The following is a 26,875-nucleotide window of genomic DNA, read 5'->3' as shown; positions in this document are numbered from 1 at the left end:
AGAACTTGTCAGAAAGCACAATTTTCATCAGAGTGGGTTTTTAAGCCTCAGTTTAGCCCATATGTATGCAGACTTATGTGTCGACCATTGATCCCTAACCACATTGAAACTAAAACTTATTTTATTTAACGATTAGCTTATCATGTGATGTTGATTGTACCAATGGCTGATGAGGACAGGTCCTAGACCTGAAACGTGGATGTTTTTTAAACCGTTGCCTCCATAGGTTGCAAGTTTTTTCAGGAAGACCGAGTAAGGCAATGTATCCGGTGTAACGTGTCTTCTCCTCCTCCCCCTCCTCCAGTACTGAAGAGCGTGCCCTTTACAGCTCGCACTGCTAAACGCGGCTCACGGTTCTTCTGTGAAGCCAACCTCTGCGACGACGCCAACTGCTAGCCCCTCCCCCCTCTTCCTAACGCCAAGGTTATCCAGGTGTCGCTCATATGCCTTGTTACCCCACTGTGCATGCAGCATGACTTGTTCTGCACCCCTAATCCTAGCGTGTCGACTAACTTGGGGCCATCATGAGTCGCGCTCTACCCGATTTGACTCCTATCAGGTGTTTGGTGATAGGAGTCAGCCAAACCTCTTTGCTCGGCTTCTTGGGAAAAGTGGCTGCACTCAGGCCCAAAGATGGGAGATTTTTTCTGAATGTGAGAAAAAAAAAACACAGAGTTGACTGTGATTTAAGTTCATATTTATCATGCATGGCACAAACAACTGGACCGTTGTCCCTGAAATCTTTGGGAATTGAACTGAAGAGGTTTGGCTATATTCCTGGTACCTTTTTGTTTTTACTAACCTTTGGTTGCTCTGGCTAACATTACTCTGTTTCAATCAACCATAACGGTTTGTTCTACCCCCTCCAGCTGAAAAGAAGATAAATGACAGTATTTGGCACTGCTGACAGAGGGTAAGGAAGGTAGTCTGGCTGAAAGCGGCCTGCTTGGCTCTCAGCTCCTGTGTGCTGCTACAGTAATGTTAGCTGCTTCTGCAAGCACTTTGAAGACACAAGCTCTGCAGCTCTGCCATTCGTTTGAGTACACAACAGAACAGTGTCCGCTTTAAAGATTCACCTTTCAGGAGGCCGGACATCATCTTGCTGCAGAGAAATGACCTTTTTCTAGCTTTTGAGATGTTTTTTTTTATGATTCATGTGGAGCAAATGTTCTTTAATAGTTTAGATGTATAGCCTCAAAGTCCATCCTCTCTTTGTGTTTTTCATGTCTTGCATGTTGTCCAGTGTTCATTGACTCCCTCACCTGTCCAAATGTGGCTTTGTTTGTCTTTGTCGTTGCTCAGTGTGTTTGGTCAACAGGCTTCAGAAGGCACACGCCAGCAGCGTGTGTTCCAAATTATAACCAACAGTTTTTAAGGGACTGGTTTTTTTGTTTTTGTTTTTTAAATGGGGGAGCTTGTTGACCGTTTTTGGTGTGAGGTTTATTTGTGTCCTTGCTGCTCCGGCTGCTCTCCCAAAGCCTTGAATTTCTCTCATCGCTAACTCTGCTAGACGAAATACAAGGTTATGGGAATTTGGCTTTGTGTTGATTTAAAGAATAAACCTCAGTTGGCATTTTCTTTAAATAACTTTTGAAAAATGATCAGTTTTCCAAAAGGAAATCTTGTTTTTTCATCCTGGCATTTTTAATTGTACTTCTTAATTTCATCGTCTCCACTGTAACAAAAATGCGAATAAAATAAGATATAAGCCTCTTCCTTATGTACATCCAAGAAAATGGGAACTGAGTGTAAATCCTGGGCACTTACTGCTTTAAAATTCCCAGCCCTGCCAAAAAAATAAAATCATCTTTAAGACAGCTGATGCATTTGACGTTTTTGGTCCTCTAACATGTGTGTCCCTCCTGCCCCCCCTCCCACCTTCCTTGCCTACTCACAGATCTGCGAAACCAGCCCTTCCTGCGAGCTGACGCACTGATCCGGAGCTGTTGGAAGAGACCTTAAACCACTTATCTGTCACTTATCGCTGCCCTCATAACCCTCGCTCCCATGTGTCTGTGGTCAATGTCAACCCGAGGCTGCAGATGAAGGAGGGACGGGATGGAGCTGCTTAATTTATTTATTTATGAAGGCCCTTTATAGCCACTGTTAGGTGAGCGTTCACCATTACAGAAGCACGGCAAAGCTTCACTTCAGACGTCTTCTGGGGCTCTGTGCTGGGAGAAACCTGCAGCACAGGTGAGAGTGGCAGAGACAGGGTGAAGGAAAGAAGGGCCCTTCGCCGGCATGGGGCGGTTCCCGTCAACGTCTCTTGCCCCTCAGATGGAGCCGTGAAGGCAGGACTCAGGACTGGGAGGCAGCTGGGAAAAGCTAAACCTTTTTCCAAACTGGGAACCTTTGCAACATGTGGATTGTGTAACAGCAGTCAAAACTTTACATTGAGATTGTATCCTGAAGATAAAAACAGTCACTTTAACCATTTCCTTTGGACAAGCTATTTAAGCCAAAACGAATTCTTCGTGTCAGAAGTGCCTTTTGTGTAAACAGTGTTATTCGTTTGTCAGCCGTCATTTTTTTTGTGCTTGTTTAAGATTGTATTTTTGTGTTCTAATATTAGCCTTATAATAGGGACAATATGTAGATACAAAGCTCCAAACAGCTGCAGTCACAGATCAGCTGTTGCAGTTTGTGCCTCGACATCCTTTCCTGTCACAGCTTCAGTGACGCTTTGGAAGCAATATATGCATGAAGAGGAGACTCCGCCCCCTACCTGCCCGCCTGGTGCCGTTAGGAGACACTTTGTAATGTTGGACTCATCTTCGCTGTAAATGTTTTATAACACATACGTCTGAAAATGTTGATTAAATGAAAACAAATGTTTCCTCCCAACAAATGTTTTGCCACAAAAGGAGCATTCCCAGTTTTACACTACTCCAATTTGGGAGACACTAGTTTTTTAAGCAGAAATTTATACCAATATTCCTTAAATTCAAGAAGTCTGTAAAAAAAAACCTCAAATATACTTTGTATTGTCTTGAAGATGAACATTTCTTATTAATAAACATGGGAAATAAACTGTTAAAGGACAGTGATTCTATGATCAAACAACCACCAAAACACTCCATTTCTGAAGGTTTTCTGTGTTTTATTTCTTAATTCATCGTTTAACTAATGTGGATCTGATATGTACCGCAGTAAAGAAAAAAAGAAATGAGTTTGCATCTTTTCAAATGACAGACAAGCCATTGTAAATGTCTACTATAAAAATCAATTTAATTATATAAAAAAAAATTAGAATCCAAACAAAACCACACGCAGACGCAAGAAACATGATTGCTGAAACAGAAATGGTCACTTGAAATGTTTGAAGATAAAATTACTGTCAAACAAAAGGGAACAATAGAGGAAGAAAGTCTGAGTTTCCTCCTGAATGAGACTTGGCTGATCAGTGAACAGAAACATCTTCATAGTGACTAAAGCCCAGGCTGGAAAGGATTCAAGAAATAAAAGAGTCATTAGCTGACCGGTCTCCTTCCTGGAAATGCAATTAACACTAATAAACCTAAATTACAAACAGCTAAAAAAAAATAAAGACAAGTTTCAAACTCTCACAGAAATTTGTACCATCAATCGGTCTCCCTGGCCTCTCCTGAAAGTACGTTTACAATCTAAAGACAAGGAAAACAAACAAATTGTAACCTGCTGATTACAGACTCGTTTCCCTCGAGGCTCGCCTTCACTCCCAACAAGAAGGCAGCTTCCCATCTCCTGAGTGGACCGTCGCAGAAAACTAAACCAAGGCCTCGGATTTTCCATCCCAGACTTCTTCTCCTGGAATGGGGACTCGATTACAATCATCTTCATCCACTCACTGCCATTCACCGCCGACACCAAGCATGTCGGTTCCACCACCACTTGTGTTTTGTTATGTTAAAAAGTACAGACTGGTTTGTTACTGATGCTTGTATTCCTGGGTATATTATCAAGACACTTTGTTAATTGGTTCATATATATGTAAATATATATTTATATATATATATATATATTTTTTAACTTTAGTCTGTGCAAGGAGGTTGAAGACAATCATTTGAATGCAGTTGCCGAGTCCTCCGTATGTACATGTGCAGTTAAACATCATTGCATTCCTCTGTCAGCCTCCCTTTTAGACCTCCAGCAGCAAACGTCCCGTGGAAAGACTGAGCTGAACCAGCATCCAGGAAGAATTCATAGTAAGCACGGACACTTCTCTCAATAACAAACATCTACAGGCTTGGCAACTCGCTTTTTCTCTAGGGTGCAACAATACTCTCATTTGTTCCCTAGAAACTATACAAAAAAAAAAAACAAGGCATTTCTTGTTCCTCTAAACCTTTTCCATATGCACAGAGGTAGTGGCTTTATGCGTGCGAGAGGAAGGAAGGACGTGAGATTGTGAGCAAAATTAAAAAGAACTGAATACTTTTCTATAAAAGGTTTCTTTTTTTTCCATCACCAGAAGTGTTTCTGTTTTCCAAAGAAAAAAATATAATACTGCAATCACTTTAAAAAAGTAGTCCCTTCATTTTTATACATTTTGTACAGTGTTCGTGCTTCTGTTCCCCCCCTTTTGTTGCTTTTCTTTTAAGTAGGTAAAGGCATAAGATGAAGGAGCGTGTCGGCTCAGCACGGGGTCGGCAAAGGCGGGGCAACGTGGCAGAGTTCAGGCCACGCCCAGCTCTACACCAGCGGGTCACTCATGTCATCGTCGCCCGGGGAGAGCAGCTCCTTTTTCTCGTCAGTGCTGGCCAGAGAGTTGCTGCTGTTGTGGGCGCCCATGTACAGGGTGGCGTACACTGGGTTGGTGAAGTTGGTGGGCTGTGAAACAGAGAGAAAGTGACTCAGAATGAGTCTGGAAAATAATAAAATTTCAGGTAGTAACAAAAAAAACGTTCATCATCGTTTTGGCAGATGAGGAGACTAATTTTAAAGTTGATCTATTGTAAAAGCGTTCCCAGTGGTCTTTTAATTACAATTATGCCATTTTTTACCAAAATCAAAGAACCCGTGTCGTTTTCTGGGACATAGTTTCTGCAAAACGACAGTAGTTTATTAAAAATTCATATCCGAGTTGTAGGTGGAACTTGTTGATGCAGAGTAAGCCTACCCCCACTTCCCATCATCCATCTCTCCTGCTAGCTTACATTACCTCAGACCCCTAACCTAACATTACCAGTGAAACAGAAAATGGAGAGCAATATTGAAGCCATCCAGCCGTATAGTTTTGAGCCAGATGCCAGCTCCAACGAGAAAAATGAAGACATACATGGATCTATTTGTCTGCAAATGGATGCATCAGAATGGAGAAGAGCAGAAAGCTTGTGGCCGGCTGACTGCAGTTTCAGTGTCACACATACAAGCTTTTTGCAATGACTGTTGTTTTTATTAATGATTTTCAAAGCTCAAACTTAGTTATAGCTCCACTTCAGACCTACGAAAGTCAGAAATGACAAGTAAGGAAAAAAAATAAGGTTAACCTTAATTGGAAAAGGCCTGATTAAATCAATATTCCATGAAAAAAAACGAATTAGGCTATCTTTTCAATATTATCCAAAATTAAATACAAATAATGTCTGAGCAGTCAAAATGAATATTATGGTCATTCTGGTAGTTAAAATACGCACCGAAGGCTGCAAATTTGATTGTGTTTTTCGTTGTCGTTTGTAGCAGACTCACCTTGTCTGGGTCCAAAGCAAAGTCTGAATCTAGCAGCTCCCCAGCATCATCATCCGGATCTCCCTCATAGATCTTATAGGCGGGGTTCCCGATCTCCACATTCATGGCTCCGTTTGTCATTCTGTGGTGTTGGAAGCCCTTTGCACTGCAGGGACACACACAATGTTTCATTAGCCAGATTAAAAACAAACATAAAAAACTTATTTACAAAGTCTACACATCCCAAGACAACAGATCAAAGGCTGTCAAATGAGCCTTTGCATGAAAAGGCCATTTGACCGAGCCCTCAGATTGCTCTGCAGCATGTCCCTCAGGGAGAATGCTGGATTTTCACGTTGCAAATATTCGGCTCATGGCAGGGTTTCTTTTTGTTTAAATGCACAACAGTACATTTGACTCTGCAAGCACAAACTGAGAACCTAATATTTACAAACTTGAAAAAGAAAAAAAGTATGGGGATGCAAGGAGGACAGTAACAAATCCACTTAAAAAAATTAAAGTCAGCGTTTCTCTAAGTTGCTTGGGAGGGTGGGGGGATGCCAGAAGAGCTAAACTGACCAACAGGACGACAAAGGGTCTGACAAAAAGCATAGCCAGTCTAAATGATATATTCCTATCGAGTTACCGCGAGGACTGAGATTTGCTCTGGAACAAAGACCTGGGAAACAGGAGATAGACGGTTATCAAAAGAGGGAGAGAAAACGGTTCAGGACTTAAAGAAGTGAGAGTTCTGAAAGAAGCAAAACTCACCCTCGCATTCTCCTCTTATACCACAAGATGGCGCCAACAACAAGCACAGCCAGCACCAGCAGGAGGAGGAGTGGGACAATTATGGATGTGTTACCTGCTACTGAGAACCAAGATAATTAGAGGAAACCAGCAAAGTAAATGTTTTTTTTGAAGAAAATTATGGTCTGGAATGATGCGACTTACTGCTGGTGACAGGAAATTCCACTGGAGCTGCAAACTCACATTGATATCCTGTCCATTCAGCAGGACAGCTAACACAGAAAGATAACCAGTAACAGTTTAAAGTAAAAATCAAACCATGTTCCCTTGGTTTATGGTTGTGGGCGGGGTAAAATCTTACCTGCACTGAGGCAGCAGAGTGCGAGGGTTAACTGAGCACTGTCCGTGTGTGCAGTAGTTCAAACAGGAGAGGCAGCTGGGTTGGTTCTTATCATTAGAACACCTAAACATGCAGATAAAAACATGGATTTGCATCCCATAGCCTCACTGAAGAAGTGGATGGGGGGCAGGGCTCTAACAGTTTTCATAGATACATTTTTAGAAATTCAGATTTCTGCAGTGTCCGGGTTCACAGCTCCCAGCATGCCTACCTGCAGGAGATTTCTCCTGAAGAGGACGTCAGGCACTTGCCGGTTCCACAGAACTGACATTTGTTCAGGTCGCACAGAGGTCCGATGAACTGATTGGAGCACTGGCAGAGTTTGGTGCCGTTTGCAGTTTGCAGGCAAGTCCCGCCGTTTTGACAGAAGCCTTCACATTTACCTGAAGGACAGAAGACAGGACAGAGGAGTTCAGTTTGAAGGGTCCTACAGCTTTAAGTTTGTAAAAAAAAGTTACAACAGCAGGGGGTTTAATAATAAAGTGAAGAGTCAGAGGTGGGAAAATATCCTTACAGAACCCCACCTTGACTAGAGAAAAACTAAAATCTGGAACTTCCTAACATTAGAGTAAATCCAGACATGGATTTGAAATGTTTCCTCTTAAGACACTTTATTTAATTTGGGCAAAAAAAGTGCATAATCTAGCAGAGTTTGACACTCACTGTACTGGCACCGGTCTCCCTGAAACTCTGATCTGCAGCTGCAGATCGGCTGGTTCCCCATGTTCACTGAGCAGTTGCCTCCATTCAAACAATAGTCCTGACAGGATTGCAGGTTGCAGTTTGGACCAGTGAAGCCTTTAGGACATCTGCAAGTTGGAGCACCTACAACGCAGGTCAAACATAAATAAGGAAACAATAGTTTCAGATCATTTCTCTACCAAACTTTTCTGTTTACAATTAAACCTGTTAAAATTCTGGCTTTTACACACAAAAAAAAAATCCGAAATATACTCACAAACTAATGGAAACTAATTTAGAAAAATACATATTTAAAAAATATATACAAATAAATATAGATAAAAAATTATTAGGAATAATTGAATTTTATTTATTAAAATATTGATTCAAAATGCTATGCCAATTTTAAGTTTACAATACTTAACTAATTATATTTTTTTCTTTTGACAAAAGGAGAACTAGAGGTTGATAAAAATGTTGCACAATTACTATTAAAACAAGAATTGGGGGGAGACGTAAAAATTTAAAAGTGAAAGTATCCAATAATTTAGCCTTAGTTATATGATAAAGGAGCCAAAACACAAGTCTAAAAGAGTGTCTTGTCAATTTTGGGTTTTTGAGTTTTAAGGTGCCACTGAAGTCACAGATCCCTCTGCAGCAGATCCTTTGGTAGCGTGAGCCCACCTGTGTGAGAGGCAGTGCAGGTGCCTCCGTTCCTGCAGTAGTCTCTGCACTGATTGACCTCACATCGCTCGCCAGCGTAGCTGGGCTGACAGCGACACTTGGCCACCCGATGGGCATTGAGGAAGCAGGTGCCACCATTCTCACAGTGAATGTTGCATGGTCCTGATGGCGGAGCTATGGAGATGGGGGTGGTGGTAATGAAGCATTTGAAAATAGGGCGGGACCAAAGTTCCATTGAAAAATTGAAAAATTAGACTGTTAAAAGCTGTAGAATAAAATGAGTTTTATATTCAGGCTGCATGTCTGCAAACTCACATATAGGGGACTGCGTGGGGCCCACCCGCTCCACACAGTTTGTCTGTGTGGCGTTGTCTGCCACATAGTTGTTGGGGCAGGCGCAAACCGGCCCACTGGGGCTGAGCAGACACAGAAATTCACACTTCTTCTTGTCACATGGATTAGCCACTAAGACAAAAGAAAATACACTGGATAAGAAAATCCATTCTGCAAATTGATATAATCAGCTCATGTGATGCTAAAAGCTTCTTCCTGAGACACAGAACACGGAGCGCTCACTCTCTGGCTGCTTGTAGCGGTGATGCAGGACAATATCTGTAGCGTGGTTGATGCCTGTAGTGAGATTCTCCATTGGGCCTTTGCCAAACTTGTTGACCCGGAAGACAAAGTTGTTCATATATGTGACCCCGTATATGTAGTCCTCAAAGATGTCTATGCTGAAGGGGTGGAGCAGGTCTGGAAAAGAAACGACGAGCCACTTTAAAACATTTCCCCGTTCTGACAGTTGTAGTATCCTGTGGACGAAGCAGAAGGCACTCAACTGTTTTTGATGCCAGATACGGCAATGACCGGATCAGAGCCATCGAGACGAACGCTGCCGATGACGGACAGCTTAGCATCGGACCAGTAAAGGCGCTCGTTGAAGTGGTCCACCGCCAGACCTGCAGAGGAAGAGGGGGGTGTTCAGCAGAGACGTGCTGGAAATTTGGATGCAATATGTCATGACGCCGACCTGTTGGCCACTGGATGTTTTCAAAGACTAGAATTTGTCTAAGAGTGCCGTCCATGGCAGCTGTCTCAATTTTAGGGTGGTTTCCCCAGTCGGCCCAGTACATGGTTCTGAAGGAAAGCAACATTTAAGAGCACGACACAAAAACCCAAGAACCTTCAGTAGTTCTGAGTCCAACTTCTCCTTACCGCCTCTGTGGGTCCACGACAATAGCATGAGGCTCGTCTATCATTCTAGAGATGAGGGTCTTGCAAAACTGGCCTGAAAGCTGAGCCACTTCAATAACATCTCGCCCAGAGTCGGTCCAGTACAGGTTGTTCGCAACCCAGTCCACGGCGATACCACGGGGCATTTTCAGCCCTTCAATCTGGAGGTTAGCAGAAATGTGGTCACATGCTTTTCATATTGTTGTGACTGACCCTCCTGCATATATGTGATCAGGGTTACCTGCAGGTTGGTGACTCGGCCCTCGCTCAGCCGCCGGTTTCGGTGAGAATTGGATGAAATTGAAGACGAGGACGTGCCTGGAAGCTCGTAGGATGAGATTTGGCGGGTGTGCCAACTGGTCCAGAAGATGCGGTTGGTCTTGATATGCAGATCCATGGCATCGATACGCACACTGGCATCGCCCTGGAAGGTCTGCTCGTAGCGCCAGTGTGGCATTCCAGGGTCCAGGCTCCGGATTTCATTATCGTCAGCTATGTAGAGAACCTGTTGAGTGCTGTTTGTGTCTAGAAAAAACCGAAGAGACATTTCCTGATGAGGCTTCTGAAAACAATCAAATACATCCTCAAAGACCAGGCAGAAGTCTAAAGCTACGTTCACACCGGACATGTAAAGCGCATTCTTGATACGCGCTTAGCCCCATGGCGTTCACACTGGATTGTTGCTTCCCGATACTACCGCATGTCCGCCAACTACTGTTGGAAGAGGCTTGGTGCGTAATGCAAAGCAAACCTCGGGAATCTCACTTCAGGCGTTTTCTTTCACAGCTCTATTCCGATACAGTGATCCCTCGCTATAACGCGGTTTACTTTTCACGGTTTCGCTACTTCACGGATTTGCATCGTGCATTGTGTTCTGCATTCTGATTGGCTAAAAAGTCACTCCGCTTCTTCTCTACCTGTGCGTCAATAACGTTGCAGTTTAATATGTACACGTACGTAAATCAGCTTGCCAAATTTACAACACGTACGTGCAAATCATCTTGCAATTTCGTAGAAAAAAGAGCAACAACTGCCTATCACTGTTCTTCTTCCGAGCAAACACACCTGTACCGCGGGCTTCAAAAGAAGAAAACACTGCAGAGCAGAGTTTGAAGAGCAGTGAACTACACCTAAATCACTGTTTGTCCGACTGTACTTTGTATTTTTTTCATAATCATTTTACATTTTCTCTCGTTTAATCCAATTACTCGGGTCGCGGTGGGCGGGGCTAATCTCAGCAATTTGAAGCCTTCTGTTCACATTGATGATTAAAATTATTATTTGACAGTACATTACAGAAGTTATTTGTTGAAAAAAACGTTTCTAAATTACTTTTATTTGTGAAACAAATGCTTGAGCCTGTAAAATGGTTTGTTCTTTCTTTTCAATGTATAATAGAGTATTTAATTGTATAATAATTGTAAAAAGGATAGAGGTTTCTACTTCACGGATTTTGCCTATCACAGGTTCTTTTTGGAACGTAACCTTCGGGAAAAACAAGGGTTTACTGCATACGAAAGACTTGGTGTCATAATTCCAGCCGAGCGCAAACAACAACTATTCATTTCTCCTTTGTGATCAATTTTCAAACGGTTGACACTTCCATGAATTGAAAGAGAACCCCACCATAAATAAGTTACTACCAAATCTAAGTCCCTGATTGGTCAAAGTTCAACCTGGTTTAACTTTCAAAAAGCGTTCAATGGCCGCTGGATTTGTACACAGAGCTCCAAAACAGTCGTAGTAACATGCAAGTTTTGGACACGGAAGCCTGAAACTTGCATAAACGAGGTGCTTACTGTCAGCCTTGCAGGTGTCATTCATCTTGGTGAAGTGTTTGTGGCAGCTGCATTTGTAGGAGCCCTTTGTGTTGTTGCAGATGTGTGAACACACTCCAAACTCTAGACATTCGTTCACATCTGGAAAACAAATCACAGAATGAATCCTAGCATCTCTAAGAAACTCGAGCAGGAAATCGTTGACGCGCCACAGGGTTACCTCCACACGTGCGGTGTCCAATCTTCTGGAAACCTGGTTTGCAGGAACAGAAGGAGTCCGTGCCGTTGGTGACGCAGTGGGCCTCATCTCCATCGCCGCACTGAGTCCTGTTATTCCGACAGTCGTTCAGCTTCGTGTCTGGAATTGGTCGGTCAGATTTAGAAGTTGCGTTCAAACGTGAAACATTTCAGAGCAGTGCTGGGTAAAGACGAACCGGTCTTGCAGTTGATCTCGTCGGAGCCGTAGTCCTCACAATCGTTGAAGAAGTTACATCGTAGGGTGGAGCTGATGCACCTCCCACTGGAGCACAACAACTCATCCTTCTCACATATGGGAGGAGCTTGAGTGTTGCCTGTGGAGGAAACAACAGTCAGCATTTGCCCTAAACCAGGATGAGTAGAACAGATTAAAACTTGAGTCAAGTCCACAGTTTACCACAGTTCAATTCATCCGAGTTATCTCCGCAGTTATCAACACCATCGCATCTCTTTGAAATCTGCAGACAGACTCGGTCGTTTTGGCAGCGGAAAACTCTGGTGGGAGGACACTGGAACCTTCCTGAACCAAGAAAAACAGCAGCAGCAGATAAAGAGAAAAGAATGCAAACAGAGGGACAGATGGAAACGAGTGCTCACGGCATAATTCAGGATTCTCGTCTGAGTTGTCTCCGCAATCGTCTTCCCCGTCACATTTCCAGGACAGCGGCTTACACAGAGTGTTGTTGCACTGAAACTCATCCGGGGGGCAGTAACGTCCAACTGCAGGGAGAACCACCTCATGGAACCAGATTTCTGACTGGATTTTGCAGTGAGTTTCTAGGCAAAGGCTCATCCTAAACCATGAGTTTTTTCAAAACAAACAGACCGTCTCCGCCACAGCTTTCCTCGTCGCTGCCATCCATGCAGTCGGGGTCGGCATCACACTGCCAGGGAATGGGGATGCAGTGTCCATTCTTACACTGGAACTGGTCGTTGTCACACTTCAAAACACATCCGTGCTAAAAAAAACAAAAACAAAAAACCATCATAAACCCAAACAAGTTTATTGTAACATGCACATTTTGTTTTACAAACATTTAACAGCCTTTTTTCTTAGTTGACCAAAATAAACTAGATTTAAATTGGAAATAAAAGGCAGCAATGATGAAAACATGACAAAAATTCTGTTCAAAAATGAACACACACTGTTCCTCCTCATAACAACCTTGGTTCACTGGGTCAAAAAAGTACAAAGGATCTTATCCCACTCATCAGAAACATAGACATAAGACTTCGAACATGGCATAAGCTTCTTGCACCTCATCAGATCCATCGGCACAGTCGTGATCGCCGTCACACTTCCATCTGCCCGCGATGCAGCGGCCGTTGGTGCAGGCGAACTCGCTTTCTGAGCATTGACGAGGCGCTGCAGACAGAGGAACGGCTGTTCAGCATGAGGGATGCCATGTGGGCTCCAACCTAAAGCTCTACGCACAAACATCTAAGGGCTTGATGTGGTCATTCCAGAGGGTTGATGAGAGACTGAAAGGAGCTTCTGTTCAGATTATTTGAATCTTTATTTGGGCACACCAATCAGACATTTTGCAGCTCAGCTTGCAGCCTCTCACAGGTCAGGGGTCATCACAGGAAAAAAGTTGGACACAACAGAGGGTGAAGACAAAACAGGGACGTGGCACTAAGGACAGTGGATGGTGGACTAACTTACCACTGGCTCAAACCAACAGGACAATATGGAATGAAACAAATACCAGATGAAGTGAGATGCTCCAGAACACAAAATGAATTTGATAAGTGAAGCGACATTTTAGAAGTAAAAAGGTGCAAAAGTGAGAATATTATCATCAGACAAAACATGAGAGTTGGTGCAGCTGGATGAGGTGGGATCTCAGATGGAGACCCCATCACAGACACTCACAGCACTTCTCCTCATCAGAGTTGTCCCCACAGTCGTTGTCATAGTCACACTGCCAGCGGCCTGGTACACAGCGGTTGTTTTTACAGCGGAACTGGTACGGCTCACATGTCCGCTCAGCTGTGGGAATAAAAAAAAAGGTAAAGAATGCCAACGAAACCATCTGATAAAGTGATTTTAGAATGAAATTATTTCAAAAGTTCTTACCACACTCCTCTTTGGGTTCATCGGAAGCATCTCCGCAGTCATCCTCGCCGTCACACTTCCAGCGAGCGGGAATGCAGCGCCCAGAGTCTTTGCATCGGAACTCGTCCACGCCACACGTCATCTGGGCTGGAAACAGCAACATTTGGAGGCTCAAAGACAGCCAATCAGGACGGGTCAGAAAAATGTTATAAAGAAAGGATTAGCCGTACTGCAGTTGGCAGGCTCATCAGATCCGTCCACGCAGTCATTGTCACGGTCACAAACCCACAGGCGGGGGATGCAGCGCTTGGTGATGGCACACTGGAACTGGGTGGGGGCACACGTAACCTCCGCTGTTGGAGCACAAGAGGTGTAGTTACCGTGTAATGCAATCAAAAAGAAAGCGCAGAGAGCCAAACTCACGGCAGTCCTTCTCATCCTCCCCGTCTCCACAGTTGTCCTGGCCATTACAGCGGAAGATGCCTGGGATACAGCGGCTTGGGTGGGAACATTTGAACTGGCTGGGCAGGCACACGTGGATATCTGGGGAGCAGCACATAAATCAAATCAACCGCTAGCACCTCTTGGAGGCAATTTATGATCATTTGAGCATTTCTTATCCCACATACCACAGTTGGCCTCGTCGGAATTGTCTTGGCAGTCGTTGTCTCCATCACAGATGTAGGCGGGGTTGGTGCAGATGCCCGTGCCGCACTGAAACTGTCCCGGCCTGCATTTGAATTCCGCTGTCACATAGGAGACAAGGAGATAAGACTGAGTTGAATTTGTTGTTTTTAACCCAGAAAATATCTATATTACGACTTTTCCATTTGTTGTTTCATCTGGATCTTCATCTCCACACAGGTGAAACTTACGGCACTCTGCTGGCTCGTCTGACCGATCCCCGCAGTCGTCCTCCGTGTCGCATTTCCACCAGAAAGGAATGCACTTGTCATTTTTGCACACAAACTAAAAAAGGCAGGATTTATAACGAGATTAGAAAGGAGGAAAAGTGAAGCTGAAAGGACAGCAGTAGTGATGACACATCTTCAGTCCTCACACCTGACTGGCTGTACAGTTGGATATGCAGGTACGCTGATCGCTGGCCAGGTAGAAATTGGTGGGACAGGCACACTTGTAGCCCCCTCCAGGCGAGAGGAGGCAAAGGTTACTGCAGCCGCCATTGTCTGTCTGACATGGATGGTTGAGCACTGAGGAGGACACGGACAGACAAACAGCTTTTAACACCAAGTGTTTCCCTGCGACCCAGAAAGTTTGTTTTTTAGCATCAGTAACAAAAACAATAAAATTAAAATATATATATATTTTGTTGAATAATAAGTTCTTTTCAAGATTTTCATTATTTTTTTTTTTTTTTTTTTTTTTTTCTAACTTGTCCTGTCCAACAGCTAGGCAAACAGATGAGAGCTGAGGGCCTCTTGTGTTGGACATATTTTATTCTAACAAGAGGGGTTATTCATCTTCAGACAAACCAAAGGTATGTCTGAATAAACCCCTTTTGTAATTGAGGCCAAACTTTATTAATTTCAATCATGTTTGAAAATCTTTGGTGTTGGACCGGACGGAAAAGGAAAGAGGGGAACAAGAGAGAGGGACGTTAGAGAGAGGGGGGGGTAGGAGGGTGATAATAGGAGGGGAAGGGGGGTAAGACCATGAAGCAGCATAGAGCAGACAGGTTTACTGGTTGTTTATCGTTACGGTACGGTTCAAATGTAGTACAAAAAGGGCGGGGCCTGTTCACACACACTCAAATATTATCAACACACCTGCTAGCCGCAGAAATGTCCACATGTCAACATGCACACAAAACAGATAGTGTTCACGAACGCATACCTATGCCTTTAAACCAACTAGTGTGAAATCTTTCATTCATTCAATCATGCAAACTATTAGTGCAAAGGTGAGCTAACACCTGTGCTCAGGTGAGTGTTTATGTTCTTCTAAAATGGATGGTGGAATGTGAAAAGAAGGAGGAGGAGCGCCCAGCCACCCCCACACCCAGACCCCCGCCGCAGCAGCAGCGGCAGCCGGAATTCCCCCAGCGCCACACGGGAACAGGCAGGGAACAACCGCCCCCCGGGCGACCAAGACCGCCACCCAGGCCAGGGCCAGCAGGACCGCCGCGAGGCCCCCAGAGCCAGAGAGCAGGGAGGCACGGGGGGAAAGAGAGCGCCGCCCCAGCCCAGGATTTTCATTATTTTGGGGGAAAGTGTCACCTGCTGGCTGGCGGTAGGGATGGTAGATGTGAATGTCCATGGGTCGATGCAGGGTGGAGATCAGGGTGGTCTTGTTTGTTCCCAGAGTCTTATGAGCTCTGTTGATGGACTTGGTCTCCCAGTCGGTCCAGTAGATGTACTCCTCAAACAGCGTCATGGCAAAGATGTGAGGAATGTCCTGGTTAAGAACTGTGAGAAGCACAACATCAAGCCCAGTTTCAGCTATAAAACCACTCACAAAGTTTCCATATTTCAATGTTTACGTTTCATAAACAGAAAAGGGAGAACATTTAGCCAAACATCCTGACAGCATCACCATCGGCTTAATGATAGCATACAGCAACCTAAACTTCCTGTTCGCCTGATGAATAAACACGCGGGGAAGAGAGCCTCCGTGCATTTTATGACGGGATCCTCACTTCATTAGGTTTTACTGTAATTGTACATCCTGTAGCCTCGTATACATCCATGCACACACATTAACACAAGAGTGAACATCCTCGTTTAAAACAGTAGTTGTACAGTCTGAGCCTCATGAGGTTGTATGTCGTAGAACAGGAGTTTATCAGCAGTTTCCCTCTTCCAGCGACGAAAGTTTTATATTTTTAAAAAAACTAACTTTTTTTTATTCGGTTAGCTGATGATTCAAAAGTAAAAAGGTAAAGACAACCAAAGATTTTGAGCTTAAGCGATTTTCTCTAGGTGGAAACAGCTGAGTGCTAAACAGGCAGCATACGGTCAAACTCTCCTTATAGTGTCTTAATTTTATCCCTTGTAATGGAGATGCCTCACAGCGGCAAATAAAGACAGAAATTTAGGAGAAACAAAGTTAGGAGGAGGATTAATCAAAAATCTGTTAGAAAAACTTACAAAAACAAAAATAAAGAACAATAGAAAAACTGTTCCTTTACAACCAAACATTGTGTTTATTTCCCTGATCTGCAATAAACCCTGTTGCTGCTTTTAGAGTAATACGTTTAAAGATATTAAATCATTTTTTAAAAACTTGGATTAATTTTTAACTCATGAGCATTTAAAAAGCTATGAATTTAACTTTTTGCCTCCTTTATTTTTAATAAACATTTGGAACACATAAATTGTATTTGATTAAAGTCCTTTGTTTTTATCCTGTGTTAAAAGGCAGATACCCAGTGATTTTAATTCACACCAGATGTGCAGAATCTCAGATTTTTTAGGTGAGTTTTAGGTAAAGTTTTTCATTTGTGGACTGCTTGTTGTCTTCTGGGTCTGCTGATGTGAGCTGGAAAAGGGTCTGGGCTCTCATGAGCTCGGTGGATGCAAAACACAAATGAGTTTCATTTGACCATTTCCAGATCTATGATTGGAATTGGTCACCTGATGCCAAAATCATTAGTGGAAAACTGAGCTATATAAAAGAAAAAAACAACAAAAAAAACAACAAGAGAGTAGATTTACTTTTCTGACATTTTCAGCAAAATCTTGTTTGTTAGAGTTAATGAAACCATAAAACACAACTCCTTGACACAGCATGTTGTTACCTGTGTGTCTGCTGCTGCCATCCAGACTGGCAAACTCAATATAATCCTCCCTGGCATCAGCCCAGTAGATCCGGTCGTTGATGAAATCCAGGGTTAATCCATTGGGCCAGGTGATTTTATCCTTTACGATGACGCTCCTGTTGGTGCCGTCCATCCCAATTCGTCCAATGTGGGGGTTATCGCCCCAGTCAGACCAGTAAAGGTATCTAACCAGCAGGTGATGACATTGGTGATGACGACATTGCTTCAAAAAAAACTTTTTTTTTTTTTTTTTTTACATAAATCTTTGAAGTTAGGTTTCTCACCCATAGCGGACGTCCACAGCCACGGCCCGCGGCTCCTTGAGGCCGCTGTTGACCAACACCGTCCGGAAGGCGCCGTTAAGCTTGGACACCTCAATGGTGTCCCGCCCTTTGTCACACCAGTACAAGTTCCCACCTACCCAGTCGACCGCCAAACCATCAGGATTGCTCAGGGAAGTTCGGTGCAAAACCTGCACCAAAACACAGACATAACACAAACATGTTTACATAACAAGTTCATGTGTTGTGCATTAAAAACAAAACCCCCCCCAACATATTCAGAAATCCCTACTGACCTCCATGTTGCTGCCGTTCATATGCATGCGGCGGATCATGCTGCCCTGCGTGGTCACATCCGTCCAGTAGATCATCTGCTCGGCGTAATGGAAGTCCAGAGCTACTGCATTGTTCAGGCCCTATTTTTGGGACAGGAAGTCAAAATAAATACTTAATTCTCACAAGATTGGCATTAAATATTTCCTGGATCTTACCTGCTTTATAAGCGTGTAGTTGGAACCGTCCAGGTTGAGTTTTCTCAGGTAGTAACGATTGGCAAAGATCAAGTAGGGCTCCACGTCTTAAACATCAGACAAAAACGGTTATGTCGAGAACTGAGCTGGGCATCAGTCAGGAAGTTGTTACCAAACTGCTTTACCTGATGTAGACTTGCAGAAGGTAGGGTCATTGGGGCTGAGCTCAAAGCCGTCCACGCAGAGACAGTGGAAGCTGCCGTGCGTGTTGAGGCAGTGCTGAGAACAGGGGTAGGTGGTTGTGCACTCGTCTATGTCCACGCACGTCTTCCCGTCCCGCTTTAGCTGGAAGCCGGGGTGGCACCTGCACTGAAGTGACCAAGAGAGGAGTTTGGTTACAATCAAAATGAGCCACTTCTTACTTCCATTTTCAATTTCTTTTCCCCAAACCTCGCTGTTGGACTTTATAGAGAATTTCTTCATTTATATAATAAAAACTTAAAAACAACAGCTAATGTTTAATAAACTACAAAAGTGCCTGAAAAATATAGGAGAAAAGTAATATTTAGATACTTTATCTAAACGTTGATAGCAATAGTCACCAGCTCAGTTTCAGGGACCCTCGAGGCTCTTTTCAACGCCTGGTTTTCAGAAGAACATCGCTTACCTTGAAGCCAATCTTAAGGTCGTCGCAGAGCTGTGTGCAGCCACTCAGCTTGCTGTTGAGACACTCGTTAATAAAGCAGTTGAACTCGTCTGAGCCGTCCCCGCAGTCATCGTTGCGATCGCACAGCAGAGTCTCATTCAGGCACTTCCCGTTCCGACACATGAAGGCAGACTCATTACACTTTCTCTCTGCAATCACAGACAAAGTCCACTTTAAAACACAACCCCCACCTTAAGGATAAAAAAAATCGGATCATATCTACAATAAATTAGGCATAAAAAATATTTTCTATGGATATATATATTGGTTAGGATCCAGCAGTTTTCAGCAGAACTCAAGGCTGTTAAAGAACTATGCTTTAGTGGCTATGCTTGACAAAGGCCAAGATTCCTTTAATTAAATCAATGCATTTTATCTTGCAGTTAACGTGGCAAGCATCATTAACTCCAAATAAGAAAGGTTCAAACAAGAATAAATCAGCTATAAAACTCCAAGATAACCCTCTGGTCAATGCTTTATCTGAATGAAAACATCATTCTTTCCTGAACACCCTTAAAAAGTTCTCTGAAGGCTTTAGTCTATTTGCATAAATATATTTTACATGGTTTTTCCAAAATATAGCAAGCTTTCTCTTTGAACTAAACTCTTCCCAGAATGAGGAAAACTAAAATAAAACTTCCAAAAGACTAAACGGTAGTAAAAGTAATTAATTATTTGTGCAAAAAAAAAAAAAAAAACGCCCCTAAATTTGACTAAAATGTGCTTAAATTGTCATTATACTTTGATATAGATAGATGTGCCTTTACTGTCATTGTCCAGACCTACTTATTAAGCAGTTAGCCTCCTAGTGCAAAAAGCAAATACAAATATAACAAACTATATTATAAACATGTGCAAAACAATATATGCAAATATAAGCATGTTTGCTATGTGCATGGACCAGGGATGTAGGAAAAGTGTTGACATTTTTGAATTGGTGTTAGCAAACCTCAGTTTAGTTCAAATTTTTCTCTTTTAGAACACAGTTTTTCTAAGTAGATGATTATCTTAGAACACTTCACCATAATTAGTAAACTTTTGAATGAATGAATGAATGAATGAGAACTAATGCTAAACTAAGACACCGATCACAGTCGTACCAGTGTGTGTGCAGCGAGCTTCATCGGATCTATCCTGACAGTCGAACTCTCCGTCGCACACCCACTTCTTCTGGTTGAGGCAGCGACCGTTGGCACATTGAAATTCCTCCCGACCACACGGTGGATACTCTGAACCAAAGGTAGAGAATAACATAGGAGCCCCAACGGCTTCAACGCAACTGATGTCAGTTCCAAAGAACACTCACCACACTCTGGGGACTCATCGGAGCCATCGGAACAGTCGATGTCATGGTCGCACACAAAGTGCTTGGGGATGCATTGTCTGTTCTGACACATGAACTCATTCTTGGCATCGCATGTGTTGTTGGTGTACACTGGAAACAGACACACGTGTTCACAGATGTGCAATTCTAGATTATAAATGACTTTTTTCTCTGCCTCACTCACTGCAGCCAGCTTTCACACTCTCATCAGCTCCATCGGGACAGTCCTTATCTCCATCGCACTTCCAGCGCTGAGGAACGCACATGAAGGATCCTGGACACTGGAAAGCTTCAGGACTGCAGTTCTCAGTTTCTAAGAAAAAAGGTTTTAGTTACCGTACATGACACCAGAACCTGCTGAGCATGCAGAGGAAAGGTAGACGTTAAAAATATGAATTACTGCATTTCTGGTCTTCATCAGAACCATCGCCGCAGTCATCGGAACCATCACAAACCCAGTGCTGGGAAATGCAGTGGTGGTTTGCACACTCAAACTGGTTTGATAAGCAAAACTTGTCTGCAAAAAGAAATCAAAAGGGTGGATCAAAACAATGAAAACAAGATGTTCTATTCTTTGAAAACCTTTGTCTTAAAGCATCTTTGTTAAAAACTGACCGCAATTCGTCTCATCTGCTCCATTCTCACAGTCGTTCTCTTTATCACACGTCCAGCTCATGGGAATACAGCGACCGCTGGGGCAGGAGAAGAAGTTGACCGGACATTTTAGCTTCCTGTTATCTGCAGAAAAGAAACCAAAAAAACAAGGAAAAACACAAAGGTTTGACAACAAAACACTTCAAGTGTGTCAGAAGAAAAAACGTTTTTGAAGAAGCGCCAAACCTGGACAGTTTCTTTCATCTGAAAAGTCTCCACAGTCGTTGGTGCCGTCGCACACCCAGGAGGGGAGGTAACACAGGGTGGTCTTCTCACAGCTCTTGAATGTGGCTTTTTTAACTCCAAGACGGAAGAAACGGGAGCAATCGGTCGGTTCTGAAAGAAGAGAAAATTATTTGTGTTGCTGTTTTTTTTTTTTGCTTAAAGTAGTCCCATTTAAAAGTTACAAAGTCTCAAAGCAGTGTCGGCGAAAGCAGCAGCTGGACCACACAACATGAAATTTATTTTTTTCCGTCTTTGGCTTTTGATTGCTCCCTTTAGGGGTCCCACAGCAAACATCCAACTCCTATAATATGTTTATTTTCTAAACCCCCCCCCCCAAATTTTTAATAAATCTGAAAATAAAGAGAAATAAAACTCAGCCTTGATGTTGCACCCTCAAGATCACCCTCTAAAAATAAACGAAAATCCCTCTTTTAATCAGAAATCCTGGAACATTTGCTCTTGTTATCCATTCCAGGGTGCAGCCAGACAAATTTCCAATACAATCATAGAAGAGATACAAGTGAAGATTATTATTTTTGATATAGAAAAAAGTGATCTCAGTTTTTAATATGAAGTCCCTGGTGGTCAGTAGTTTTTAATTAAAGAAATTCTTGAAATTCTAGCGAGTTACGTACGACAGTTCATCTCATCGCTCGCATCCTCACAGTTGACCACCTGATCACAGCGGCTGTGGTTGGAGATGCAGGTTCCATCTTTGCACTGGAACTCTCCTGCTTTGCACAGTGTCACTACAATCACAGAAAAGAACATTTAAACTTTTGTTTTATGGCATTTTAAGTGGCTGTTTCTGGAAATAACAATTTTGCAAAAGTTAGGGGCTAATAAGTCAGGATTTTTTTTATCATATCAACCCTTAAAGTCATAGATTGAATTTTATCCAATCTCACAGATAACACGTTCAACAGAAAGACGTTTTTTTCTAATTCAATGTCAGAACTCCTTTAATTATTTTTTTCTGTTTGTTTTACTTTTTAGTTTTGTAAAAACTGTTTTCATAAGCAATAAAAATACTTCTGAATTAAAGAACAATGGTTAAAAGAATCTGCTTTAATTGACACGTTAAAGCAATCATGTGCTCAAATGCATGTAATGAACTGGCATAGAAGCTTTGCTATATATAAAGATACCACACTTTTAATACCAACACGTAGAGAAAATGCTTACTGTTGCAGGGTAGTTCATCAGAATGGTCACCGCAGTCATCCGTCCCGTCACACCAGAACTGGTGACCAATACAGCGGCCGTTCATGCAACGCCTGTAACCCTTCTTACAAATGCGATTGGCTGCAGGGAAAAGTTCATCACAGTTAAGCCTGGATCCCACTTTGCACAAGTGAACTTTTTTTACTTTACCAATTATTTCTTTACGACATAAGTTTCCAATTTTATGCTTTCAAATTAACATTTCACCCTTCCTGTGTAAATACTTGGTTAGTGTCACCTTAATCGATCATTTCAAAGTAAAACCCTTCTATTTGAATGCTTGCTTGTTTCTAAGTGCTAAAAAAGTCTTTACCACAATAGGATTGTTTTTCATCAGACTTGTCCTTGCAGTGGGCCATCCCGTCACAGGTAAGGCTGTAGTTGATGCAGTCCCCGTTTCCACACTCAAAGTCATCCACGCTCCCACAGGAAACATTCAGAGCTGAGGTGGAAAAAAAGATCAATAAAAACAACATCATCAAACAAGCAACTTAATATTCGGAGAAGGAGGTCAGCTTTATATCCCTACAGGAGCATGTGTAGTCTTCCAGCAGCTGTCTGTCTCCACGGCAACTGCAGTTGACCCGTCCGTCAGATGTGGGCAGACACAGGTCTTGACAACCTCCATTGTTTGCTCGGCAAGGAGAAAACTCACCTGAGAAACACAGGAGCAGTAACTATTGATTAATTTGATTAAAACTACAAAACTTCTATAGAATTCCGAGGCTGACACAAACCTATAAAGTAAATTCTCGAGTTTAGTGATTGCTGTGTCTGATACTTACAGCTGTTGGTGTCGTTGGCCAGTGCGATGATGCCCATAGGCTGCTGTGGGATGTCTGCACGCAGCACTTTCATGTCTCCTCCTGTGTATTTGTCAGCCCGAAGGACAGCCCTCCTCACCCAGTCAGTCCAGAAGATGTAGTCTCCATACACAGACAGACCAAAAGGATGGACAGGTTCATTCTTCAACAGGACCTGAAGCACAAAATTGCAGTACCATTTAAGAACATGAGGTGTGGCTCGGTGTCTGTATCGGGACTTGGAGCCTTACGTAGCGGTTGCTTCCGTCATACTCGCAGCGCTCGATCTTGTCCAGAGTGGCGTCAGAGAAGTAGATTTTTTCAGCCCGGTGGTCTATGGCTAGACCGTTGGGAGTTTTTATGTTACTGCCAACAATAGCAAGCACATTGGCTCCATTCAGAGATGCCCTCATGATGCTGGGAGCCTGCTCATTCCAGTTGGTCCAGAACATGAGACTGGTAGGAGCAAACCAAAGAGAAGAATGGGAGAACTTCAAAAGGTGACAACAACAACAAAATAACTTTAAATTATATACTTAGATATAAAAAAAAGACATTTAAAGCAACAATAACGATCTTTGTGCCTCACTCCTGACACTCGTCCAGCACAAAAGCTCTGGGGTGGTCTTCTCCAGACATGGTGACGACTGTGTTGCGGTTATAGGCCACGGTGCGGCTCTGATCCACAGTGTGGCGGGTGATGGTGGAGGTTGTATAACTGGTCCAGTAGAGCGTGTCCCAACCTCTGTGGTATGCCAGGCCCTCAACTGATCCAACATCTGCCAAAGAGAACGAGGTGGACCCATGATGATTTCTAAACAATGTGAGTTTATTTTTAATTACTCTTTCAACGTTTATGAGAAAAAAAACGGAAAAAAAAATGTTTCCACCATCGGCAATAACTAGAGCGAAGACTTTGCCTTTTGGGTTTTAACTTCTCTGTGAACCCTTGAGGAGAAATCTGCCTCCAATACACAAGCTCTAACGTGAACGCAGTCCAGGTCTGAGCTTTTCCTTCTGAGAAAAATATTACGTTAGGAACAACAGCAGTTGCTTTTAGCTGATGAAATTGGCAATGGATGTCAAACTCAAAACGACTTCTTTCAAAGTCCCTTCACCCTTTGACCTGGAACTGCTATCACATAAAATAGGAGAATTATTGTTATTTGCTGAAGCGATATGATGCATAACATAATGAAAATGGACACTAAAGCCCAAAAGGCTCTAAAATGTCTTCATAAATAAACAAACAACCACATTTATGAGCACTTATGGAGCCTAATATAAAACCAGAACCTCTGTTTGCTTATAGCCAAAATTATATAGTTTCCATTTATTTTATTTCTTTACTGAATGCCAAAGCGCTGCACTCCACTCTAATGCTGGATGTTTTTGAGGCAAGGTGCCAGGATTGTTGGCAATCCCGCAGGTCAAAGACCAGTTCAGGCAAAGCTCTGAGTTTATTACATAAAGCTCGCCTGCGTTTTTAAAGCTCAGCCATCAAACTGTAAAAACCAGAACGGAGAGAAAAGTGAGCTTGAGTGGAAAATTGCTTTAATTGAAGGAGAATCGCACACAGAGCAGGGATAAAAGTGTGTTCAAGCCAGCATTATGCAATGAGAGCCATTGCGGTGCGTCTTTCCATTGGCTGGGAAAGGTTAACCCCTGGTTACTAAACAAACAGTTAACAGAGTCGGCCAGGAAGAGCATTACTGCACAGATCAGAACCTTTTAGAGAATCAAAGGAAACCTTGTGACTCTCAATGCTCTTTTTTTTCCAACTTGGATTTTTTTATGCTTACCGGTTGGCAGCTTCTGAACTGAATGAATCAAGTCTGAAGAGCTCCTTTAAGGGACACGATGCCTCCTTGCCACGGCTGCTTTTTAAAGATGACTGCAAAGCTGATGAAAGATGCGTCTGATGGCCCTTTTTCTTTTGTTTATATGATTCCAAGCATACTTGAAGGGATTAAAGGAGATGTTTTCTCAATGAAGAAATCCAATTGATTAGTTGGAAACCAACATCTGGACTAATTGCTATCATTACCAAAGTACTAGCTGCCTGAATGGAGTGTAATTACACTGGTTACTGTGTTTAACTCTAGCCAGTGGCTCAGTCTCAGAACACTGCCCACTGTTTGGATGCTCATGGCAGCTTTCAGGTGTCAAACAAACAGCAGCCTGGACCAAATAATAATTCAAAATGGGGCTTTACTTAGAGTGTTAGTACCCATCTTGGATAGTCTTATTTTGGTGGCTGGATTCGTCGGCCAAACTCTGGTGATTGTCATCATTACTGGACGGCGGAAGAAACAAAACCAACGGCTTCACAGTACCGACACTCTACTGCTGGGACTGAGCGCTGCTGATCTGCTGCTCTTACTCTGCCTGCCCTTCCACACCTCCGCCATTGTTCAGGGGTGCTGGCCATTCGGCAGCTTTCTGTGCAAAGCCATCAGCTTTCTGGGCACTGCCTGCTCGGCGGCCTCGGTGTTCACAATGGCAGCTTTGGCCGTGTTGCGCTACCTAATCGTCGTTCACCCCACCTGGGTCTACCGGCGGAAGGTGCACAAGTGGATTAAGTTGACTGTGGTTCTGCTCTGGATTCCTGCTTCAGCTCTGGCAGCGCCACAGTTTGCCTTCCGCACAACTTCCTTTCACAGCACCAAATACTGCTTCGCCTTTCTGTCTAACGTCAGCCAGGTGGTCTACAGCGTCACCCTGTTCCTCTTCGGCTTCGCTCTCCCCCTGGGCATCATAGTGCTGATGTACACCAAGATCTTCCATTTCCTTCAGCATGCACGGCAGGTAGGAAACGCCCCCCAGCTGGAGCGTTATCAGCGTCAAGTCACCCATACGTCAGCCCTCTTGGTCCTGATCTTCACGCTGCTGTGGCTGCCCTCCTACATTCTCATGTTCTCCAAAATCGGAGGAACTCACAATACCCTGAGCAGGTACAACTACATAGCCATCATCTTTAGACTGATGTCCTCCTCTGTTGCAGCGGTGAACCCTGTGCTGTATGGACTGATGTCTCAGAAGTTTAGACAGGACTTATTTGAACTAGGCAGAAGACAGCTGGGGTGGTGCAAAGCCTTTATTCCCGGCTGCCCTCTTGTGACGAGCAGAGACGCAGTCCAGCCCATTGAACTAGAAACAACGTCGGAGAGAGGTCCAAACTGACAGCTTTACCCAAAGCAAACTCTGTTACCATCCAACAAACTATCTGATGTTTGACTATTGGAAATACTTCCATTTCCTACAATAAGAACAGAATGTAACCCTACATATGTAAAGTAAAGCTGTAGGAGTATAATGATTAATAATTTAATTGATGAATTGATTTATATTCCTACAATCAAACCAGAGGGATCTGTCTGAGACAACTTGTTAATCAAATCAACCTATACCTTTAAAAATACTTTCAAAAGGAAATAAATAGATTATAAGTGGTACTGGCAAAAATCCATTTGGTAGATCAATTTTACTATAACATATAAATGACCAAGTGCATCACAGCAGACAACAAACTTGCGATACAGAAAAAATAATCAATCCATCATTCCAGTCCAATGGGTGGAAACCCTTTGAATTTTGCAAAGACGTGACCATACAGTACGATAATGTTCCGTTTGCATTATTTTGATGTGGAAAAACAACAGTGAACTTTGAATGGATTTGCCATTAATTCTTGTTTGCGTGTTTGTTTTTACATATATTTAATTTACACTTGATTATTTTGCAAGAAATACAAGGAATCTGGAAAAGCTTCACCTGCACTGTTCAGGACCCAGGTATTTATCTCTGAGTTATACTGGATGAATTTTTAGCTAAGGATGTCCTGGATCGATTTTAGGTCAGTGAAAAAGATTGTTCCAAATGAACCAATATCGAGTATGAATTGAATTGTTGTTAAAA

At 43.0% G+C, this 26,875-nt stretch overlaps 3 protein-coding genes across 19 annotated transcripts in view; 2 read left to right on the top strand and 1 right to left on the bottom strand.

Annotated features, from left to right (window-relative positions):
- Positions 1-3,041, top strand: part of fmnl3 (formin-like 3) — a 28,584-nt gene extending 25,543 nt beyond the window's left edge. For 4 of the 13 annotated variants that reach the window (XM_011477100.3, XM_078950619.1, XM_078950618.1 and 1 more), the window contains 2 exons: positions 305-432; positions 1,898-3,041. In XM_011477100.3, coding sequence (XP_011475402.1) covers positions 305-396 — 92 coding nt within the window. In that variant the 3' untranslated portion in view covers positions 397-432; positions 1,898-3,041. Of the gene's footprint in view, positions 1-304; positions 433-869; positions 914-1,897 lie in introns of all 13 variants that reach the window. The other 9 variants (XM_078950617.1, XM_078950620.1, XM_011477101.4 and 6 more) reach the window with 5 other exon arrangements.
- A 162-nt stretch (positions 3,042-3,203) lies between these two features.
- lrp1ab (low density lipoprotein receptor-related protein 1Ab) overlaps positions 3,204-26,875 on the bottom strand; it is a 79,757-nt gene continuing 56,085 nt past the window's right edge. For 2 of the 5 annotated variants that reach the window (XM_078950611.1, XM_078950610.1), the window contains 49 exons: positions 23,547-23,736; positions 23,209-23,413; positions 22,940-23,132; positions 22,684-22,809; positions 22,468-22,596; positions 22,116-22,235; positions 21,566-21,679; positions 20,892-21,041; positions 20,667-20,789; positions 20,452-20,568; positions 20,236-20,364; positions 20,034-20,162; positions 19,828-19,956; positions 18,689-18,876; positions 18,207-18,390; positions 18,043-18,128; positions 17,848-17,967; positions 17,555-17,742; positions 17,250-17,455; positions 15,730-15,918; positions 14,555-14,703; positions 14,368-14,461; positions 14,122-14,238; positions 13,916-14,035; positions 13,723-13,845; positions 13,514-13,639; positions 13,310-13,426; positions 12,693-12,799; positions 12,260-12,392; positions 12,031-12,153; positions 11,831-11,953; positions 11,610-11,747; positions 11,396-11,533; positions 11,197-11,316; positions 9,639-9,922; positions 9,380-9,558; positions 9,195-9,301; positions 9,004-9,123; positions 8,741-8,917; positions 8,480-8,629; positions 8,165-8,338; positions 7,463-7,624; positions 7,011-7,182; positions 6,761-6,862; positions 6,604-6,671; positions 6,421-6,520; positions 6,296-6,328; positions 5,671-5,815; positions 3,204-4,812 (listed from right to left, as the gene is read on the bottom strand). In XM_078950611.1, the coding sequence (XP_078806737.1) occupies positions 4,675-4,812; positions 5,671-5,815; positions 6,296-6,328; positions 6,421-6,520; positions 6,604-6,671; positions 6,761-6,862; positions 7,011-7,182; positions 7,463-7,624; positions 8,165-8,338; positions 8,480-8,629; positions 8,741-8,917; positions 9,004-9,123; positions 9,195-9,301; positions 9,380-9,558; positions 9,639-9,922; positions 11,197-11,316; positions 11,396-11,533; positions 11,610-11,747; positions 11,831-11,953; positions 12,031-12,153; positions 12,260-12,392; positions 12,693-12,799; positions 13,310-13,426; positions 13,514-13,639; positions 13,723-13,845; positions 13,916-14,035; positions 14,122-14,238; positions 14,368-14,461; positions 14,555-14,703; positions 15,730-15,918; positions 17,250-17,455; positions 17,555-17,742; positions 17,848-17,967; positions 18,043-18,128; positions 18,207-18,390; positions 18,689-18,876; positions 19,828-19,956; positions 20,034-20,162; positions 20,236-20,364; positions 20,452-20,568; positions 20,667-20,789; positions 20,892-21,041; positions 21,566-21,679; positions 22,116-22,235; positions 22,468-22,596; positions 22,684-22,809; positions 22,940-23,132; positions 23,209-23,413; positions 23,547-23,736 (6,854 nt within the window). In that variant the 3' untranslated portion in view covers positions 3,204-4,674. The remainder of the gene's footprint in view (positions 4,813-5,670; positions 5,816-6,295; positions 6,329-6,420; positions 6,521-6,603; positions 6,672-6,760; positions 6,863-7,010; positions 7,183-7,462; positions 7,625-8,164; positions 8,339-8,479; positions 8,630-8,740; positions 8,918-9,003; positions 9,124-9,194; positions 9,302-9,379; positions 9,559-9,638; positions 9,923-11,196; positions 11,317-11,395; positions 11,534-11,609; positions 11,748-11,830; positions 11,954-12,030; positions 12,154-12,259; positions 12,393-12,692; positions 12,800-13,309; positions 13,427-13,513; positions 13,640-13,722; positions 13,846-13,915; positions 14,036-14,121; positions 14,239-14,367; positions 14,462-14,554; positions 14,704-15,729; positions 15,919-17,249; positions 17,456-17,554; positions 17,743-17,847; positions 17,968-18,042; positions 18,129-18,206; positions 18,391-18,688; positions 18,877-19,827; positions 19,957-20,033; positions 20,163-20,235; positions 20,365-20,451; positions 20,569-20,666; positions 20,790-20,891; positions 21,042-21,565; positions 21,680-22,115; positions 22,236-22,467; positions 22,597-22,683; positions 22,810-22,939; positions 23,133-23,208; positions 23,414-23,546; positions 23,737-26,875) is intronic. The other 3 variants (XM_078950612.1, XM_078950613.1, XM_011477109.4) reach the window with 3 other exon arrangements.
- On the top strand, positions 24,969-26,274 carry LOC144994107 (galanin receptor type 1). The gene has a single exon (XM_078950622.1). It carries the CDS (start codon positions 25,100-25,102, stop codon positions 26,138-26,140), a length of 1,041 nt encoding a protein of 346 aa, XP_078806748.1. The 5' UTR covers positions 24,969-25,099; the 3' UTR covers positions 26,141-26,274.

This window comes from Oryzias latipes, chromosome 7, assembly GCF_053564925.1.
Source record: "Oryzias latipes strain Hd-rR chromosome 7, Olatipes_Hd-rR_3.1".
NCBI lineage: Eukaryota > Metazoa > Chordata > Actinopteri > Beloniformes > Adrianichthyidae > Oryzias > Oryzias latipes.
The sequence above is the reverse complement of the archived record's forward strand: the minus strand, read 5'-3'. Positions and strand labels throughout refer to the sequence as shown.

Bases quoted from the DNA above. Each gene is read 5' to 3' on its own strand.
- LOC144994107 (XM_078950622.1), top strand. From the start codon at position 25,100: ATGCTCATGGCAGCTTTCAGGTGTCAAACAAACAGCAGCCTGGACCAA.